Consider the following 22,400-nt stretch of genomic DNA (forward strand, 5'->3'; position numbering starts at 1 on the left):
CAGACAACACCCAGGCGAAGGAAGTTAATGGTCCAGCCTGCTGTTCACAGCTGCCTGGCCACAAAGAGAGCAGACTGGTCAGCTTCTTCTTAAGCAGCCCTGGGGGGTGCCCTCCCTCTGGGCATCTTGGTGATTTACTGGAGGCAGTTAGACTTAGGGCACTGAACAGGGGCTCTAGGCTCCCTCTCTAGCCTTGCCCACGTAGCTCTGCTCGTGCCCTCTGGCAGGATGCTTGAGCAAAAAACCACACTGAAAAGCAGCAGGACTGCCCTGGGCGCCAACCCACCGTCATCCAGCACCACAGGCAGTGCCGCGCGGTGACACTCTGGTAGCAGTTGATACTTTTGTGGCACTGGTCACACTTGACAGAGGAATTCCCTTCCACCCACGCATGCTGCATCCCCTGCAGGAGGGAAGCGAAGGATACCAGGGAAGGCTGCAGAAACACATCCCAGGGCCCTGGGCCCTGGGCCTGCAGAGAAGGGTCTGGGAGGAGCGCAGGGAGCGGGGAGGCCAGAGAGGGTTGGTTCCTGTTTAGTGGGTGCACTTCTGGATGCCAGGCTGCTTTGCTGAACTGCACCAGTGTGGTCACTCCCTACCTAACCTCTATCATGCTAATCGAGGTGGATGGAAAGCCACTTTGCCTGCTCTTTGAACAGTTCACCCCCCCTGGCAGTCAAGCCTCTGAGCATCTCGTCTTGCAGTTCATCTGTGTGTCACCGGAACTCTTTGCAAAGGGATGTATTTGTGTGTGCCCTTTTCTGGAAGGCAGTGGGGTGCAGGGAAACACAGCAGGGCTTGGGCTACAGACAAAACTGGTTGGAGTCATTGATCTTCCACTTTGCAGCGGGGTGACCTTTGGCCAGTTCCTGGACCTCTCTGAGTCTCAGGTCCTTCATCTGCAGAAATTGGCATCAAATGCCCAACCTCTGGGTTTTCTGGGAGGATTCAACGAGACAGCACATTTGGAAGGGCCTTCCTGGCACAGTCCTGGCCCTTGGGGGGGTGCCCCTGATGGGGAATCCCTTCCCCCTCTGTCTTCTATGGGTCGGTGCCTCTCAGCCTTAGCAGCCCCTCAGGACCACCTGGCCGGCATCTAGAAGTCCTAATGCCCAGCCCTCACTCCAGACAAAATAAATTAAGAGTCTCTGGGGATGAGACCCAACATTAGTATGTTTTAGAGCACACTGAGTGATTATCACATGCAGCCAAGGTTGAGAAGCACTCAGGAAGGAAGTTAGAGAGAAAGCCCCAAGGGATTAGTGTGGGTCATCAGCCAGCAGCTTTCACATCTGTTTCCTGGCGAGCGTGTTGTACCTGCCTCTTGGCCAGGACATGCCCCTGAAGCAGCCCAGGAACTTGGGAAGCAGGTGTGAATGCATGTGTACGTGTGTGACTATAAATGCAAAGCGACCCATGACACCAAATTCTGGGGGTCTGAGCCCTCAGTTAAGTCCCCCGGGAATTCTATAGAACTCCTCAAAAAATTTTTCACCAGGGTATCCTGAATAGCGGAAGGGGTGGATATGGACTCTGGGGGAACGTGGGGACATAGCCTGAAGTGCCAACTGCAAGCACAATATTAAAAACACATGGAATATCTGCATGACACCATCCATGTCTGTATTAGGTAAAAGTTTTAAATTACTTATCAGTTAAGTTACTGTGTCCTCCTTCCAAAAGATTTTTGGTAAAACTGTTGCTCTAGAAGACGTGTCACATGTACTTTGTAGTTTCTCCTTCTGCCATTCACCCCTGAGGGTATAAAGAACTCAGTTTGCTAATCAATTTGTCATCTACATGGTCACAATGAATTTGTTCTGAGATTATTATTATTTTTACTTTACAGAGAAAAAATATGAGGCTGCAGAGAGGTTAAGTAACTGGTCCTAGGTTCCAAGGTAAGTGGCCAAGCAGGGACTCATGGCCAGGTCTCCTGACTCCAAGTCCACGGTAGTCTCCCAACACCACGTTACCTTCTCCATCCTCTTCCAGGATCAGAAGAGACGGTTAAAGACTTAGGTTGCCTCTGGAGACTCAGAAGGTCGTGAATTTGCCCTGCTGGGCCCTCAGAGGTCTCCCTCTGTTCCAAGTGTGGCAATGGCAGGAGTGCAGGCTTAGGGCCTGAGCCCAGGAGGTGCACCATATGTCCTGGTGAAAGGCATGGACATGGAACGGTGTGTGTATGGGTGTGGTACGGAAGGAGTAGACAAGAGGCCACGTGGCATCTCACAGGCATGCATGCGTGTCCCTGGAGGTGCCCTTCTCTCTCGGAGTCCTACTGGGTAAGGGCTGGATACCACTCCCACCTGCTAACCATCTCCTGACTCAGATTCCTCAATGGGGTTTTCCCTCTGCAGGAACTCGGAGTGCCTTTCCCCTGTTAATTTGAAGAACAGTCTATTTCCAGACTCAGTGAATGGTACCAGCCAATGGCCACCTTAGAAACCTGGTAGCCATTTCCAACCTCTCTCCCTCTCTCATCCCCTACACGACTGTCACCAGGTCCTTGTGGTAGGACCTTCCAAATTATCTCTCAGACTCTCCCTTTATGTCTTCTACCTTAGCCAGTGGGACGGCCAAAACACTCAACAACTGGCATGGCTGGGGGACACTCACTCAGCACAGACACAGCCATCACTGTGCTACTGCAGACATAGCAGAGCATAGTGGGTGAGTGCAGACGCCACCCCAGTCAGGCCCTAGGGCAGCATTAACTCTTGCCTGAACTGTTGGAAAAGTTTTTTTTCACCCCCTCTGATCTGATCTCTCTCTGGCACCATGGTCAGAGCAATTAACCTAATCTGCAAACCCAAACACCTCCTCATGTACTCAAAGCTCTTCAACGGCCCCTTAGCTACAAATGAAACCCCTTCCCAAGTCCTCAGCTGGCCTCACAAGACCTGGATCTCACCAGTTCTGCAGCACATCTCCCGCCGCTTCCTTCTAAGCATCCTCTATCCCAGTCACACGGAACCAAGTACAGATCCGATAATAAGCCGCGTCTCCACGCCTTCACACTTGAGGCTTCTCCAGCCTGGGGTGCCTTGTCCTCCTGGATTCCTTATGAAATCCCGCTGATTTGGGTTCAAGACACAACTCAAATGCCATCTTTCTGGTGAAACCTTCCCTGTCCGCCACGCTTGGTGCCTCAACTGTATGTCCCACACAGCCCTATCGCTACTGCACAGCTCGCTACTTTGCGCTTCACTTACATGCCTGTCTCCTCCCACTAGACTGCACAGTCCTCCAGGCTGAGGACCACCTTTTAACCTGCATACCCCCTGGCACAGGATCTGGCACACGGTGGGCACCAGGCAGATGCTAAATGGATTGATGGATGGCCAAGACGGTTTAAGGGTGGTCCTCAAGGCAGAGAAGGGACTGTACAAAGCTCCCAAAGCCCCTTCCTGCCCAGGAATCTGTGGAGATGGACATGTTGCCTGGGACACAGCATGCAGGAGAAGAAGGCAATAGGTATCACCAACCTCTCCTCCCCTTTTGGTTTTTGAGTTCGTTTTGATACACCCAGGAATGTTTTTGGATACACAGCGTTCATGGACGGTGTATTTACAGTCTGAAAATAAAAATAAGAAAAGTGACGGTGAGTGACCACGTAGGGAAGGTCAGCCATCCCCCTGCCCCCCACCCCAGCTGAGGCCCGTGCCTCCCTCTGCATGGCCAGTCAGGGGCAGGGGACATATGGAGCTGGCCTTGCCTAATGGCAATTCAAGTCTCCAGTTGTTCACTGAGAAGAGTCCATGACTATCTCCCAGACATGCTCCTGCACCCTCCCCCCTGCCACACTGCCTTCCACCGCGGGTGGTGAACGCAGCAGGAAGACATCCCCAGAAAGGTGCTTTCCGCTTAAGGGGAGTGAGGAGTCATCCTGGCTATGCCAATGCCACAGTACTGAATGTCAGGATGTTGGGGCGTGGATAGCAAGGCCGGGGTCTTCCTAACTCTGGAGACAGGAAGGCCTGAGCCTGAACTCTGCCTCTGCCCTTTGTAACTACCCACACAATCTAGGGTAAGTTCCTTCACCGCTCTGAAATTCAGGGTTTTCTAAAAAATGGGAAGAAGATTGCTTTCTCTTTGCAGCATCACATAATTTGTATAAAGCACCACGTGTGCAGGTCAGAACAGCTATTCCACAAATGACTGCTGTTGTTACTGTTTACTACTGTGCCAACAGGCCTAGAACGTACTAGGAATGAGGCTGGGCCTATGAAAAGTGGGTGAGAGCTGGATTTGAAATAGGTGCTGGAAAGACAGGGGGGCCCCTACTTTTGCCTGCTGATGCTTGCTCTTGGTAGACACTGGGCCCAGCTCTGCTACGATGACTTTTGTGGCTGAGGTTGCCTGCTGCCTGGCTCCTGTGTGCATGGCAGATAAAACATTTTGGTGACCCGCTCCGTACCCGACGGCCCTCGCTGCCGCAGCAGCTCCCCAGTCCCTGGAGGATTCAGGCTGAGTGCTTGCTGTCTGCATCCTGAGGTGGGGGGCAGGATTCTGCACCCACGCAGCCTGGGCCCTACAAAGCCTTCTTGCTGCAGCCCCTCCCTTCTCTTCCTGCTCTGCAAACCCACCCTCTTTCCTACATGACCCCTTCTTTCTTCCTTCTCCTCCATCTCTTTCTTCTGTCCTCCTTTCCAGTCTCCCTCCTGCCTTTTCCATGTGTGTTTTTTTCTCCTCTCCAATCTGACTTTACTAAATAGATTATAAAGTCAAACAAATGGATAATTTTAATTCCATTGTATATATGAATATAGTTGCTTATTAATTAAAAAAAAAACAAACAGGTTCTTCTGACCAACCAAAACATTCATTAGCAAAACTCAATTGAAATTACTATGAGATGCTTTTTAACTACATTTGAACCTTAACTTTTTCTAGGCAGTCAGTGGCCTATAATATTTGTCCCTTTGACTTGGGTAGAACAAAAATAGAACATGGAAGTTTTGCTTTATTTTCTGCTGTTGGAATAATATGGCAAATCCCTCAAGCTAGGAAGCAGAGATGCCTAAACTTTTCTGGGAATGGCTCAATCATGTATAGAGCAAGACAGTTCCTGGGAAAAGGGGTTTGAAGGAAGTTTACTCACAAATGCAGCACAGGCCTTGCTTCCGAGCGCCCATCAGCATGACATGGCAGAAGTTGCAGTAGGTTGGTTTCTTGAAATGCTTCATGGTCCAGGCGTGCCTCCCGTCCCCCTTGGAGCCCTGCGGGGACAGCAAGGGAATGAGATGCAGGCAGCCCCACTGTTTCTAAAAAGAGTCTCTTCTCATATTTGGAAAACAAATTTATTTTGTTATTCACAAATTTATTTTGTTATTCACTTATTTTACTGTTGTAAAGATTATTTTAATAGAAATGCAAATCAAAACAAAATTCTTTATGTGTATTTTCTAAAATAAGCAAATATTAAAAATTAGGGCCATCTGAGTAGAGTATGTGGTGGGGGGAGTGGAAATCAGAACAATCTTTCTTTCTTTCTTTCTTTCTTTCTTTCAATCATCTATTAGTCATCTATTACCTATCAATCATCTATTATCTATAACGATCTATCATCTATCTATCACCCATCTATCTATCCTTTAAATGTTTACAACCTTCAACTTATAAACTTCCTTTCTTGGATTCTATCCTAAAGAAATCATTTTTGAAAGATAGATGAGCATTTTTGTGCTCTGTCAGATGTTTAACCCAGCATTATTTAAATTAACTGAAAATATCCTAAAGGCCTCAAAATGACCAAAAGGTTTGTGGTACATCTGTATGATTTAATGTTAAGTGGCCATCAAAATCATATTTATAAGAACACTGAATGGTTTGGGAACGTGCTCATGATACTAAGTTCTAAGGGAAAAAAACAGAATGCAAATTTGATGATATATTATGATCTCCGTTTTATACAATGATATGTTGTACGGGAAAAAACGTCACCAAACTGTTAACAGAGGTTAGCTATAGCTAGCAGCACTATGGATTTATTTTATTCTCTAATTTCTACTTTCTTCTGTATTTTCCAAATTTTCTACAGTGAGGAGGTACTAGTTTTATAATCAGAAAAAATTAGCTTAGTAAAAACAATGTACTCCTCTCATCACCTTTCTGTGCACAGATAAAACAGCAAAGAGACAGAGACAGAAAGAGGGTTAAGCCATTTCCCCCTGACTTGGCTTGGGAGCAAATTCATTCTATCTACCAGATAAGCCAAGCCTCACGTAATCACACACCTTCCTTGGACACCAAAGCTCCCACCTTCTAGCCCCTGGGAGCATAGGCTTGCTGGAGACTGTGGCTTCAGGGGCATCCCTCCAGGTATGGTGTCCTTGACCTTTTGTCATAGGCTCCATCAAAAGAGTAACACTCAAAAAAAAAAAAGAGTAACACTCTTGGGCTGTTGTTAAGGGTAGTAAAAAGTACTGTAAGGTGGTAAGGATTGAGAGTCAGGTACATGGAGTCCAAAGTGCTGGATTGAAACCCACTTCTTACTTCTGTGTCCCTCTGGTTTGGGTTGGTCATAGTGGCCAGACCCATTCCTGTGCTCAGCTCTTCTGCTAATGGTCTCTAGAGGAGCCCACATGCTTTTTCAAATGCTGGTCTCCTCCTGGGGCCAGGATACGTTATTTTCTTCTTACCACCTCAAAACCCTGCTTCTTCCAAAACCTGAGTCTTACAGAATTAAAGCCTTTTTATCTAATGGCTTCTACTTTAGTAAATGGGTTCAGTAACTGATTAAATGACCCACTTAAATATCTATTCATTCACTCCTTTGACAAACATTGACCTCAAGGGATTTTTGTAAAAATCAAGTGAAATACTATAAGTGAGGACCCTAATCCAGTGCCCGACACATTGAAAATGAAAACATTTATTAAGTTCCTACTCCGTGCTAGGCAGTAGGGGACACAAAAATAAGTAGAGTGCTTTCCTACGTGTAAGGAGGTAGATTTAGACCCGTTCTAGAAATGAAGAAGCAAAGACTCATAGAAGTTACATAAATAGCCCAAGACCACACAAATAATAAGTGACCAAGCTGAGCCCGTAGTCACACTGGGGGCTCTTGCTGGCCTCAGAGCCCATGCTCCTTCCATGCCTCTCCTGTACCTCCACAGACCAGGGTTTTCCTTCATGGACAGAAGGGAAATTACAGCACTCTTAGCAGACCCAGCTCCTTCTTCATCCAGCCCAAGGGATGGTCATTTGACCTGAAATACCTTTATTGGCAAAATCAATTAGTATCTGAGCAAGGGAGAGTCAGCTATTTTCATAGATACAGGGTAAGAAGCAAAGGGACCCTGACTTGGGATAAAGTAACATTTCTGCTTGGGTTATAGCACCATCATGTGGCTCCTTTATTTCTGCACGTTGGCGGCTGCAGGGCGTAGGAGTAACGTTCCTTATGCACGCCAGGTTTTGGGTTGAGACTGCAGTTCCCTTGGGAGACAGACTGTTTCTCATACATGCCATTCAGAGATCCCCAGACTTTTCAGTGGCCACATGTGGGTTTTGAAAAAAGCCAAACAAGCAAGGTGGCTTTTAAGACATCAAGGAACGCTTTCCCTAGAACCCCAACTATTAATGTGAAAACATACAATTTAGTGCCTATTTTCAAATAAATGCATAAAATTTCAATTAATAAAAACCAAATGCACATTTGTTTTTTGTTTGCATTATTCCTGAGGTAAAGTATGGTTTTAATACAAGGCTGATTTGGCATCAGGGGGAGACACTGGGGAGAATGCTGAAGAAATAATGTCTCTCCCTCTTTCAGCCATAAAACAGTGGATCCCCTCCAAGCAAAGAGTTGGTGGCACTTTGGACTCAACAAGTCCAAAATAGGAAACAGAACTAGAAATTGGTTCCTTGTGATTAAAATGTCCCATCTCTATTTCCATGTTTCAGAGAAAAAACAGGTGCATTAGAACAGCACTCAAGCAGAACTTTCACTTTGATTCAGCTATAATCTTGAGCCTTGATAGCAGAAAGTATACCTAACCTATCTGAGCACCCCCAGGTCCTAGCGCACGTGGGTTCGTGCACACGGTAGGTTCTTGGTAAGAAATCACTGCATGAGAAGTCTGCTGTCACTGAATATGGAAGACGGCTTCTGGTACTAACTAGGTGTGTGTCCATGGGCAAGTGCCTTTACCTCTCTGGTCCTTGGTATGAAAAAGGAAGGGGACAGACCAGGGAGCACCAAGTTCTCTTCCAGCTCTGACCTTCTAGGGTTATAAGGAAAAAGGAGATCCTGGTTCATTGATTTCTATTTAGCACTTGGAAAGAGCTGGACACGCTATGAGATAATTGCAGGATTCTTAGTCCTTGAGGGCTGGAGATGAGGGCTCAGCTTTAGTCCTGAATTGCAGAACTGTCAGATGGACACAGCACAGGCAACAACATCAGCTAGAGGCTAACCCAAATGAACCTGCTGTTCTGTCCCTATCTTTGACATTTCAGTAATCTTGAAGAGGTATTGTCTTACAACCCGTGTGACTGTACTGGTAAACGCTAATGTCACCATTTGTACTTTTAGTTCTAATCTTCCCTACCTCGTGTATGGAAGCTACTTTCATGGTAAATAAGCAGACCAGGTCAGATGCCAGTGATTTCACATTAAGCCTCTACATGTATTCCCTACTCTGATCAAAACTGGGAGGTTTCTCTAAAACACCCTGAATTTTCTTTCATGTGGGTCTTTGATCAAGCTACAAACTCTCTCTGCTACCAGCCAAATCATACCCATCCTCGAGAGCCAGATCAAATATCCTAGGTCTTTATCTTTATCTCAAGAATGGGATATCAAAATCCCACACATCCTTCAGAGCCAGGGCAAACACCCTCCAAAGTTTCTTCCACTGGTCTCACTCCTAAGTGTGAGATGTTCGAAAGTGCAGGTTCTTTGGAGTCAAGTACAAATAAATGCTGGCTATTCTTTTTCCTCTTCGGACTCAGAATCTCAGTTTTCCATCTGTTTAAATGGGTTAAAAAAAATCTACCTTATCTGGTTGTTCTGATTGTTAAATAAGATATTATTATGGGCTTCCCTGGTGGCACAGTGGTTGCGAGTCTGCCTGCTGATGCAGGGGACGCGGGTCCGTGCCCCGGTCCGGGAAGATCCCACATGCTGTGGAGCGGCTAGGCCCATGAACCATGGCCGCTGAGCCTGCGCGTCCGGAGCCTGTGCTCCGCAATGGGAGAGGCCACAACAGTGAGAGGCCCGCGTACCAAAAAAAAAAAAAAAAAAAGATATTATTATTGAACGCCCTCTGCCTCACAACAAATCAGTATTTTTTCCTTTCTTTCTTCCTTTCCTTCCTTCCTTCCCCAACTCTCTTAGCATTTTTAAACCTAATTTGTGAAAAAGATGGAATTCTTCCCTGAATATTTTTTGCCCTTTGCCTGGTTGAGCATAAGTTTCCGGTGGGTGAATATTGTATCTGTGTTCCCTCGTAGCCCTTAGAACAGTATCTTTATTTAGTAATAATTTAGTAAACGTCTGTCAAATGAATGAATAATATTTCAGGCACTAATAGGTAAAAAGAGAGGACTCTTGGGCTGGCCTAGAGCATAGGGGCTGTCCATTGGGAAGTCTGGGGCAGAAGCCAAGGATATTAACTTCCACATGGAACCTGATGTTTCTGAAAGGTGAGAGGACTTTGACCTCAAGCTTGCAACTTACAGAGTCATCCATGCCCAGGAGGACGAGCAATGGGATGGTGGTCATCCCTCCGTGGACCCACTCCTGGAGAGACACAAAGCCATCCCGGTCGTAGTCCATCCCTTGTAACATCTCCTTCAATATCTGTGGAATCCATAAAGCAACCACTGTCCACTTTCCTCTTCGACTTCTCTGCCCCACCCCTGCCCCGCCCACCCTGCCCTTTTCTTTCTCTTCTGTTCTGTTTTCTGGCTTGTGTTTTACCCCTTTCCCCTCTGATTCGGAGTGAGTAGAGCATTGAGGGAGCAAATGGGGGTGAGGAGAACAGGGGTCCAGGCCTGGCTCTGCCCTGACCTGTGTGGCCTTCGACAGGCCACCCCAACTCTCTGGATTCTGCTTTTCTCGTCTGTAAACTGGAACTAGTATTGCTATGTTTGCAGCATGGTAGTGAAGATGAGAGAAAATGTATAGAAAACGCTAAATATTGTATCGGACTCAGAGGAGCCCCCAATGTAATTATTATTATTAATATTATCTAATGATTGAGAAAAATCTTTAAAAGTCTTTCTAAATTCTCTGATCTCTGAGCTCCTGTTATAAAAATTTAGCTTTGGTGAAAGCGTTAGGGGGTATTATTAGGTATTGTTATTTGAATTAGTCTATACTTTCCCCTGCCGCCTCTAATCTTTCCTATCAGGGAAGTGGGAGATCAAGGTGTGGGACCCAGAGAAGTCACCTCTAAGAAGATGATCTGGGACAGCCTGCACCGTAAACATGTGTTTCCAAGTCCCACTCTCATCTTGGAAGCTCACTGGAAAGTCACCCCTTGCTTTTGGAAACTCACAGGCCTCAGCTCCGTGGGATCCCACTCGAGATACTGGGCAATGTGCAGCATCTGGGTGACAATACGATCCATCTCCTAGAAAACACCAAGGAGAGAAGCCAACTGAAGACGTGCTTTTACAAGCAAGACTCAAATCCAACCCCGTGGGAAGATGGGCAGGGCAGAGTGTGAGAAGCAGCTGGTACGGTATACTGGCATTTCATCAAGCACTCACTATTTGTTTTTGCTCTTTATTTCTGCCTGGACCACAAAGCTCACAAGAAACACAGACCGTGGATAAGCCAGAGGTATGCAGAAAGCTCACTGAACACTGACCTCCTCCTAGACCCACCTTCCTTCCCCTATTCTGTGCTTTGACTTAGCATAGAAAGCACTCCTGTTTCCTCCTTCTTTGTGGTCCTACAAATACTTACAAACCAAGGCACTTACTTCTTCCCTCTTTTCCCACACCTCATTCCCACAGCTTTAGCAACTTGGGATTCATCTATACCCCTTGGGGGTCAGTTTCAGTTGGATGTAGAGCCACTGTGTTGGTCCTTTCTCAGGCACTATGATTCAGATTCCTTTTGGCATCTCCTTTGTTTCCTTTGTATCAAGTCCTGGGTCCAGGACTCTTGGAACAGGAAATTCATGAAGGGTATGTTTGCCTAATGAGTGAGCCTTTTGTTTGGTACCAAGGCCAGGCTCCATCTAAAACGTCACAGAATTGTTGGATGCTAATGAATCAGTGCCCTGAGAGTCCCACTGAAACACACTGGACTGAGAAAGCATTTGCATGTCTTGGACACCATCTAAGATGTTCATAGTAAGGTTGATTTGGGGACACAGGTTGGAGAACTGAAGCAAGGTTTAAAGGTGTTACTTTCACCAGGTAGAATGTTGGGTCAAAATAAGCAAGCTAAAACCCAACAGGGATTTAAAAAATTGTATTTCGTTTAAAGTAGAAAATAACCCATTGCAAAACTGCAGATGAAGTGGTAGATGGGGATAAGGAAGTGGGCAGAATGGTGGGAACAGGGCTCAGCAGAAGTTCCAATGGAAAAGAGCTCGTGAAACTAGTTGGGTCCAAGATCCAAGGTGAGCAAACGATGTGATTCAGGAATGGAGAATTAGACTCAATCTTGGGCTGTGTAAATAGGTGGGCATTTTCAGGGAGCAGAGTGGGCAGATTTCAGGAAGAACTAGTTCCCTGATGTGAATACTTAAAGAGTCCTGGAGGGGTGGGTTCAGTTCTATGCCATATTGTAAGAACGGCATTGACAAACTAGAGCTTGACCAGAATGGAGATTTAAAACTTCCTTATGAGCAACAGTGTAGAAATTAGGAAGTATGAGCTTGGGGAAGATTTTTGGGAAGATGTGATAGTACCTTCAAATACCTGAAGGCCTATTGTGTACAACTGGTACTCCACTGGTCAGCTGCCCCGGTCAGCTACAGAGGGCAGAAGTAAGCTGAGGGATGGAGGGAGGGAAGAGTTGAGGGTTGGCCTATTTTGACCTCACCACTGGGTTGGGGGAGGGGAGAGAAGAGCAGAATCAGGTTTTGTATTGAAAATTTCCCTGGCAGACTAGAGATGCCTTGTGTGCGGGAGGGATGCCTTCTCTAACAGTCATCCCCAGTGGTGGAGCGGCTGTTTTAAGGTACTGGGTGAACTCTCCATTACTGGGAGTGTTCACGAAGAGGCTGGGCATCCAACTGCCAGGGGGTCTTGGTGGGAAGTGGAAAGAGAGAGAACTATTTTGAGACTCACTTCAGTCCACCAGTGTTACCTTCCAAATAGATCCAGAATTTAACCACTTCTTACCACCTGCAATGCTGCTACCCTGGTGCAAGTTACCATCATTTCTTGTCTTGCTTATTTTAATAGCCTCCTAACTGGTATTCCTGCTTGCATCCCCACAGTCTAGACAACGCAGCAGCTAGAGCAATCCCGTTAGGACCTAAGTCAATCATGTCACTCCTCTGCTCAGAATCTCCAATGGTTCTCTACCTCTCCAGAGTAAAAGAGAAAACCCTTTCAATCACCTGTAAGGCTTGATAATGCTTTGCAAACGCCCCGTCCCTTCTCATTACTTCTCTGATCTCATCTCCTATTACGCACTCCAACCTCATCTGTTCAGTCATCCTGTTCCACTCACTCTGGCCTCCTAGTTAATCTGCTAACATTCCAGGCATCCCTCAGGACCTTTGCACTTGCTGTTCCCTCTGCCTGGAAGGTGCTTCCCCATGACTCACTCCCTTCACCTCCTTCAAGTGTCTGTTCAGATGTCCCCTCCTCAGGGAGACCTTCTTTGGTTCCTCCAGCTAAAACTGCAGCTCCCTCCACTACTTCCTTTCCCTCCTTTATTTTCCCTCTAGCACACAGCTCTATCTAACACATACTTGACTATGCTTTGCAGTGTGTGTTTGCACTAGAATGAAAGCATCATGAGGGCCTGGATCTTTGTCTGTTGGCTCACTGATACACCCCCCCAGTGCTTAGAACAGTAGCCGACATATATGAGATAATCAATATGTGTTGATCAAATGCTTGAGATTCTCTTGGTGGTTCCCTCGCATGACCCAGCTCACGGAACTGCAATGTGGCTGCAGGGATCCCATGAAGACACTCTGGGGTTGAGTGGGAACCGGGACGATGCAGTTGGTCTAGGGACTGGTTCCCTTTCTTCCTCCCTTTGGTCTGACTCAGCCCCGTGCACTTCAACCTCAGAGCCTTTCTGTTAATGAGTCCCATCTCTGACACTGCCAGTCATGAGGACAGGACCTGTCTGATTCTCTTTGCCTTTTCTCCTCTCTACCTTCTTCCTTTTCCATCCTTCTTCTCATTCCATGACCCCTGACCTGTCCCAGACTCTTCCTGAGGGGAGGTGGGGATGAGATTCAGGCTTCCCCAGGTGTGGTGGGATGGGATCATGTGCTCGGAGCAGACAGAGCCAGACTCCTAGAGCTGGTGCCCTGGGGTATGAGAGGAAGGCAAGGGTAACGGCAAAGCACGCCAGCAGTTACCTGCCTTCTCCTGTCTTCTTGCCCTGGTCTCTCTGCCTCTCCCACCTCCTCTCCTCCACCCCTGGGCTTCAGCAGGAAGTTACAGGGGGAATTTCTGAACCAGCTGGGAAGTTAAACTAGATGAGATACTAAAGCATCTCCCCAACCTGAGATTTTGCGATCTGAGCTTCTGGAATGAAAAAGCAAGTTGGAGTTCACTCTCCTCTGGGCGGGCTCTTTGGAAGTAGAAGGTGGTGGGTTCTAGCCATCTCTGCAGCTCATATTGAGACACTGCTATTCCTATGAAGATGGAGCTGAGAGTGTTTGGACTCTCCCTTCACCTGTTCCCCTCTCCCCCAGCCTTTATTGGATCTTGGAGGGATATTTGGAGAGCTTACCGCTTGGTCCAGGAGACCATTCTCATCCGAATCATAGAGACGAAACATGACTGCAAGAAACACAGAGGTGAGGCTTGAGATGTCCTCCGGGTACCAGGGATGGGCTGAGACTTTGCTGCTGCCAGTTTTTAGATGAAGTCCGTTGCAGCCAGTTCACCCACCCTCCAAGGCACAGAGTCTGTCCTTCCTTACAGTGGGAAGAGGGAGGAGAACCAAGCCACCTGGCTTCTGGGACTGTCTAAGCAATAACTCTGCCGCTGATGAGATCTGGGTCACGAGCGTGATTCCCTGTAGAGCACTCACACCTCTCAGCATCACGGGAACACAACTCAAAGCAGATGCCCCGCTGGTGGTGGGGCAGAGGCACCACAGTTATGGACGGGACACTGCTTCTACTGCACACAGAAAGGGTGTGGAGTTAGGCAGGTTCAGATCTTGGCCCTGTCCTACCACCTCTAGGGCATCACATAAGTCACTTATCTTCTTTAGGCTCAATTTCTTCATCTGTAAGATGGAGATTGTAATAGTTTCTTTATCCTAAGTTTTTTTCAAATGAAGATTAATATGTCAGTGATATGCTAAATCTATAGCACTTGGAATGTAGACAGTACCCAACAGATGTTATTATTTTTATTTTCTTTCATTAATAAATATTTATATATGGCATTTAATATGTACAACGTACCATCCTATGCACCTTATCATTATTACTTATTTAATCCTCAATAATGGTATGAAGTAGTTATTATTACAGAAGCTATTATATTTCTTTTTCTAAAAATGTCTACATGCAATTCAGAAACATCCTCTACCATGTTCTAGCTGTAGAGAGGTGATGGAAGATAAGAAAGATTTGGGAGTGAATTTTGGGCAAAGGACTAAATGTTCATTTATGGGATTTGGAAACTTGCCATTTCATTCATCTAAAAGGTAGAGATCCTGTCTGTGGTCTCAGAAGTAAGCAGGGTGGGGAGCAGAGCTGAATACATCTTCATTTCCCTCTCATTCTTTAAAACCCTTCATCATGCCTGTGTTCTCTGTGGCTGACCCTTCCCTTGTGTAACTGCTCTGGACCACTTGGGATGTACCCACAGGGTCACAGCACTCCTGTTAATTTGCCCTTGTGTTGTCACTTCCTTCTACATGTTTTATGTCTCTGGACCTTGTATTTATTCAGTGGTGTCTCTGGTTGGACTTTAAGTTATTTAAAAGTCATGGGCTTCCGATTCTTTGTGACTCCTCCAAATGTCCTGGTCAGAGACACTCTGGGCCCAGGTGGCTCTAACATGGAGCCCTCTTTGGTCCCACTGTGCATGAGGAGTAGAATGAGGAAGTGTGAGCAAGCATCCTACTTTTTAGCAGCATGGCCTTGGGCAAGTCATTTAACTTTTCCATGCTTTCTTACATATAAAATGAGAACAATCATGTCAACTATCTAGGGTTACTGTCAGGTCAAAATGAGAAAATGCATTTAAAGTGCTTAGCAAAAATAAGGAGTTCAGTGATGAGTTATTATTGTTATTACATTGATGATGGGTGGGATTTCAGGCTATCATTTCCAAAAAAAAAAAATACATGCTTGGTTATCTAGAAAAAAAACTTAACTTGGTTTCAATCACTAAAATCAGAGATGATTTGAATTAATTTAATTTAATTAAAAAAAGAAAACTTTATAGGACAAATGACCAAGTTTCTGCAACAAAAAACTGTAGGGAAAAAAATAAGCAAAAGATGAAGAGAGACTAAAGAGATGTAGTAACAAACGGCAATGTATGGACCTTACTTGGATCCCAATTCAAACAAACAGTGCTTCCCCAAGTAAGGGAAAATAATGAATACTGACTGAATGTTTGATAATAGTAAGGAATCGTTGTCTTTAGATGTGATTGTGGTGTTGTGGTTATATTTAAGAAAAAGTTACATTATTTTAGAGGTACATACTGAGATATTTACAGATGAAATTATATGATGTCTGGAATTTGCTTCAAAATAATCTGGGGCAGAAGAAATGAGTGGGAGGTATAAATAAAACACGAGTGACCACAAGCTGGTAATTGTTGAAGGTGGTTGATGGGCACACGGAAGTTCTTTGTATTCTCTACTTTTATCTGTGTTTGAAATTTTCTGTAATAAAAAGCTTTTAGAAATACAGTTTCTTTTCATTACCATTACAGGACTCAGTCTGAGAGGCACTAATACAAGGAATTTGCCACATTTGCTCCTCTCTGGTAGTTATGAACAAATATAACGCCTGAAACTCAAAATCCAACTGAATGTGGGAAATAATTTGACATTTCCCTTTTAACATTAGTCAGAAGAAACAGAAATCTGGTACATTTGCTTCCAAATTAGCATTTAAGACTTGTAATTGTTAACACTGCAAACCTAGGGGGGAGGTTTTAAGCTGGCTAAGAGAGCAAACTGTTTCATTTTGTTTTGGGCAAGGGTTAACCTTTGCCAGACTTTTCCTAATGCTTAAGTTTCACTGACTAGTCCGATTATTAGCTGGAATTTTGACTTTTGCTATAATGTGTATGCTTTTCCCTCAGTGTCTACTAAGATCCCAAGAGATGCCAAAACAATATATATTTTTAACAAGGTCCTACCTGTCATCTGTTTCAAAGTTTGCCTGTAGGCTCGCAAAAGTCAGCGAGACCGTCCCCAGAGTGAGTCATCTGCGAGATTGCAGGCTGCTTCAGCCACTGTGGGCTTTCCTTTCTGTCCCCAGCTATTATTCTCCTTCTGAAGACATGTTTTTGAAACTAAGCTCAACTCCCTTAATTAACTAGCCCTCTTTCTCAAGAGGCCAAAACACTTGGGGTGGGGGTGGGAGAAGACATGGAAATAGGCTTTAACAAGACAGAGGTTGATTGGATTTCAAGAAAAAAAAGAGTTCTTCATAGTTAAAGAGTTGCTTGGGCATGGAATAGGGGAAGGAAGACAGATGTTGAAAATCTTCCCGTGAAAAATCTTCTAAGAGGAGGCAGCCGCTTTCTGACTGGAGGCTTTCAGGAAATCCTGCCAGCAAAGGAAGGGAGTCTTCACCCTTTGCAGAGGCCCCTTACCTTTCCAGATCTTGGTTCTCAATACCAAGGTCTCCAATGCACCTTCCACCCTATAAAACTGGTACTGTGTTCCAGGGAAGATTCTAGGAAATATTCATGTCACTGCTGGTGACAGGGCAGAAAAGCTCCCCCAAGGAGGCAGGACCCATCCCCAGGATCCCAGATCAACCTCCAGCCTGTTTAGAACCATAAACAGGACACTAGCTCTTCCTCTAGGGAAAAGTCGAAGCCCCTTGACAGGGTGCATACTTACACTCTAGCTTATCCTGAGGTCTCCCCGTTTCCAGCAAGGACAGGTAACACATGACATCCTTTAGGTACACTATGGGGGATTCTGAGCCTGAAGACTGAGCATCATGGTTTCCCACGGGGGTCGCAGACACTTGGTCTTTAGTTGGCACTTGCTTCTCGGTGAGCTTAGATTCTGTGACAGGCAAGAGGAAATCATCCAAGGACACAATGTTTAGTAAACATGAAACCCTTTGTTGCCCCATTCTTTTCACGGTAGAGACAAGAATTTTATGAGTGTCTTCAAAAGCATGGATTACATAGATATGATCAAATCAGTGGCCCTAGAAATCCAGATTGTAGAGTTCATACTTTCTGAATGAACCCCATACTGACCCCTTTAAGAGTCTATAGCCTTATAAGAAATTCACCTATGCTCTGTGAATTTTAAGAAAAGATGATTTTTAGTAATATCAATAGCCAACAGGTAAATGTCATTTAGCCTAATTTTGGGGGGAACACACCCAATTTGTAGAGGCAATTTTGTCTGGGATTCCAAAAATCCAGACTATTGGTTATTTACCAACATACTGTTTTACAATTTTCTTCTCAAATGCATTGAAAGATAAATAAAAAGATGAAAGTTCGAAAGAGAAAACTGGGATTGACAACTAATTTCCAGAAACCAGGAAGAATTGTGACTTACTGAAAGCCTGATCAGTTGCATAAGGAAAGTATAGAAAGTGGCTTATCATACCACAGGAATAGAGTGAGTTTTCCCTCCGAAATTTTCCTTCTCACAGGTAGGAAGACTGTCTCTTTGTCCTCTGGTTAAGAAATATGATGTTATTACTAACCAGAAAACCAGGCACCGATATTTTACGTGTGAATCATACTCTTTTGAGGCATTTTAAGGGCTATCTCTTTTTCCCCAGCCTCTTTATATCCATGATCTCAATATCAAATAAGAGGATGCAACTCAGAGAAAACACAGGAAACAGTAAAAGGAAGACTGTCAGTGGAAAATCTAACCCAAGTGTTGTACCACCAAATAACAGAGTGTTGAAGGCACAGGTAGAGGGAGAGATAGCCTTGATATTACTGCCTGCTGGGGAAAGCAATGCCACCAGTACACTCTTTATTCAGAGAACCAAGGTCCCAAGCAATGGCAAACAGTTCAGCTCAGGCCAACACAGCTGCGCTAGATGAAAGCCTACCAGGTCCTAGGGGTTAGGTTGTTGTTTGAGAAGGGAGTTAGCCATCACCCAGATGGACAGTGGGTGAGACCAGAGGCCACTGACATACTCTGTATGTTACAAAGGGTCCTGTGAAGAGACCAACATGGGACCCACAAAACAGAGTTGCAAAACAAGGAAAGGAAGCTTCATCATGAAGTCTCAGAGGACAAGATCTCTGGAAATAATTTCCTACCGGACAAGACCCTCAGTAGGTTGCAAGAAGGTGTAACTTCTATTAAACAGGAGCAGAAAGCCTCAGGGGTGAGCAAGTTGAGATGAAAACACAATAGGATGAGATAACAAGGATAGTGAGGTAGGGGAAAACTGCCATGAAATTACGTACGCAACAGAAATATTAAAATCATCACTGGAGGAAAAGTTATGGAAAAACGTAACTTAATAATGTATAAGACAAAGGTGAAAAATTCTTTGTATAGGGTAGCCCATTATGCCCCAAGTTATGTTATATCCTCAAATTATTCATCCATTAAAACACTATTAGAATGACTTCTATGCCAACTAAATTGGAATGAGAGGGACCAGATTTACCCTCCTACTGATGCAACTAAGAAAACTGGACAAAAGATATGAAACAATGGTCCATAGGATATTGCATATGGCCAACACCAAAGGGCAATCCCAAGAGATGGGAAACAAATGAGGTGATCCCTACAAATGCCACACCTTACTGACTGGAAAGAGTTTCTAGGCTGTGGCACAGAGAGGGGAAACCCAGGCAGATCCTGGAAGTCTCTCTGAGTTGCAGAGATGGAGCTGGGAATCCTGGGAGTCCAAAGTGACTGGAGTTCACAGAGCAGAGCACTGGAGAGGAGGGAGTTGCACAGAGGGAACTCCTGCTGTCTCTGCAGAAGGTCCCGTTGAGTAATCAGCAGAGAGTTGCCTCAATTATTCATCTGAGTAGTGATTAGCACAGATGTGTGAGGAAACTACCTGAGGCTGGGGAAGGAATCAGGATGAGAGGGAACAATCCCTGGAAGGCATAGAGAACTAAGCATAGTGTCTATTTCCAGCAATCAGAGTAGAAAACTCCCATAATTCATGAATCACTGAGTAGAGTACTTAGAGAGTTTTGCCTTGCTAACTGGGCAAAATTATCTCTAGAAAAAATGCCTTCCTGGTGCTAACAAAAGCTTGACCCAAAAGTGTCAACTTACCACCAAACCAGCTTTATAACAAATGCTAAAGGAACTCCTCTAGGCAGGAAACAGAAGAGAAGGAAAAGACCTACAATAACAAACCCAAAACAATTGAGAAAATGGTAATAGGAACATACATATTGATAATTACCTTAAATGAAATGGATTAAATGCTCCAACCAAAAGACATAGACTGGCTGAATGGATACAAAAGCAAGACCCGTATATATGCTGTCTACAAGAGACCCACTTCAGACCTAGGGACACATATAGACTGAAAGTGAGGGGATGGAAAAAGATATTCCATGCAAATGGAAATCAAAAGAAAGCTGGAGTAGCAATTCTCATATCAGAGAGAATAGACTTTAAAATAAAGCCTATTACAAGAGACAAAAAGGACACTACATAACGATCAAGGATCAATCCAAGAAGAAGATATAACAATTGTAAATATTTATGAACCCAACATAGGAGCACCTCAATATATAAGGCAAATGCTAACAGCCATAAAAGGGGAAATCGACAGTAACACAATCATATTAGGGGACTTTAACAAACCATTTTTACCAATGGACAGATCAACCAAGATGAAAATAAATAAGAAAACACAGCTTTAAATGATACATTAAACAAGATGGACTTAATTGATATTTATAGGACATTCCAACCAAAAACAACAGAATACACTTTCTTCTCAAGTGCTCATGGAACATTCTCTAGGATAGATCATATCTTGGGTCACAAATCAAGCCTTGGTAAATTTAAGAAAATTGAAATTGTATCAAGTATCTTTTCCGACCACAACGCTATGAGACTAGATATCAATTACAGTAAAAAAAACTGTAAAAATTACAAACACATGGAGGTTAAACAATATGCTACTAAGTAACCAAGAGATCACTGAAGAAATCAAATAGGAAATCAAAAAATACCTCGAAACAAATGACAATGAAAACACGATGGCCCAAAACGTATGGGGTGCAGCAAAAGCAGTTCTAACAGGGAAGTTCATAGCAATACAACCCTACCTCAAGAAACAAGAAAAATCTCAAGTAAACAACCTAACCTTACACCTAAAGCAATTAGAGAAAGAAGAACAGAAAAACCCCAAAGTTAGCAGAAGAAAATAAATCATAAAGATCAGATCAGAAATAAACGAAAAAGAAATGAAGGAAACAATAGCAAAGATCAATAAAACTAAAAGGAGGTTCTTTGAGAAGATAAACAAATTGATAAACCATTAGCCAGACTTATCAAGAATACAAGGGAAAAGACTCAAATCAACAGAATTTGAAATGAAAAAGGAGAAGTAACAACTGACACTGCAGAAATACAAAGGATCATGAGAGATTACTACAAGCAACTCTATGCCAATAAAATGGACAACCTAGAAGAAATAGACAAATTCTTAGAAAAGCACAACCTTCAGAAACTGAACCAGGAAGAAATAGAAAATATAAGCAGACCAATGACAAGCACTGAAATTGAAACTGTGATTAAAAATATTCCAACAAACAGAAGCCCAGGACCAGATGGCTTCACAGGCGAATTCTATCAAACATTTAGAAAGAAGAGCTAACACCTATCCTTCTCAAACTCTTCCAAAATATAGCAGAGGGAGGAACACCCCCAAACTCATTCTACGAGGCCACCATCACCCTGATACCAAAACCAGATAAGGATGTCACAAAGAAAGAACTCTACAGGCCAATATCACTGATGAACATAGATGCAAAAATCCTCAACAAAATACTAGCAAACAGAATCCAACAGCACATTAAAAGGATCATACACCATGATCAAGTGGGGTTGATCCCAGGAATGCAAGGATTCTTCAGTATACACAAATCAATCAATGTGATACACCATATTAACAAATTAAAGAATAAAAACCATATGATCATCTCAATAGATGCAGAAAAATCTTTCGACAAAATTCAACACCAATTTATGATAAAAACTCTCTAGAAAGCAGGCATAGAGGGATCTTCCCTCAACAAAATAAAGGCCATATATGACAAACCCACAGCCAACATCATCCTCAATGGTGAAAAACTGAAACCTTTCCACTAAGATCAGGAACAAGATAAGGCTGCCCACTCCCACCACTATTATTCGACATTGTTTTGGAAGTCCTAGCCATGGCAATCAGAGAAGAAAGGAAATAAAAGGAATCCACATCAGAAAAGAAGAAGTAAAGCTGTCACTGTTTGCAGATGACATGATACTATACATAGAGAATCCTAAAGACGCTACCAGAAAACTACTAGAGCTAATCAATGAATTTGGTAAAGTAGCAGGATACAAAATTAGTGCACAGAAATCTCTTGCATTCCTATACACTAATGATGAAAAATCTGAAAAAGAAATTAAGGAAACACTCCCATTTACCACTGCAACAAAAAGAATAAAATACCTAGGAATAAACCTACCTGAGGAGACAAAAGACCTGTATGCAGAAACTATAAGACACTGATGAAAGAAATTAAAGATGATACAAACAGATGGAGAGACATATACCATGTTGTTGGATTGGAAGAATCAACGTTGTGAAAATGACTATATTACCCAAAGCAATCTACAGATTCAATGTAATCCCTATCAAAGTACCAATGGCATTTTTCACAGAACTAGAACAAAAAGTTTCACAATTCGTACGGAAACACAAAAGACCCCGAATAGCCAAAGCAATCTTGAGAACGAAAAACGGAGCTGGAGGAATCAGGCTCCCTGACTTCAGACTATACTACAAAGCTACAGTAATCAAGACAGTATGGCACTGGCACAAAAACAGAAATATAGATCAATGGAACAGGAT

The 22,400-nt window shown here is 44.1% G+C and overlaps 1 protein-coding gene across 3 annotated transcripts in view; it reads right to left on the bottom strand.

Annotated features, from left to right (window-relative positions):
- DGKG (diacylglycerol kinase gamma) overlaps window positions 1-22,400 on the bottom strand; it is a gene marked incomplete at both ends in the record, with an annotated part of 156,310 nt that overhangs the window by 104,609 nt on the left and 29,301 nt on the right. For 2 of the 3 annotated variants that reach the window (XM_082655498.1, XM_082655497.1), the window contains 7 exons: window positions 287-403; window positions 3,489-3,577; window positions 5,105-5,222; window positions 9,689-9,811; window positions 10,512-10,586; window positions 13,895-13,944; window positions 17,213-17,446. In XM_082655498.1, coding sequence (XP_082511624.1) covers window positions 287-403; window positions 3,489-3,577; window positions 5,105-5,222; window positions 9,689-9,811; window positions 10,512-10,586; window positions 13,895-13,944; window positions 17,213-17,446 — 806 coding nt within the window. The remainder of the gene's footprint in view (window positions 1-286; window positions 404-3,488; window positions 3,578-5,104; window positions 5,223-9,688; window positions 9,812-10,511; window positions 10,587-13,894; window positions 13,945-17,212; window positions 17,447-22,400) is intronic. The other variant, XM_082655499.1, reaches the window with a different exon arrangement.

The sequence above is a fragment of the Grampus griseus genome (genome assembly GCF_964374135.1).
Source record: "Grampus griseus genome assembly, chromosome: 5".
Taxonomy (NCBI): domain Eukaryota; kingdom Metazoa; phylum Chordata; class Mammalia; order Artiodactyla; family Delphinidae; genus Grampus; species Grampus griseus.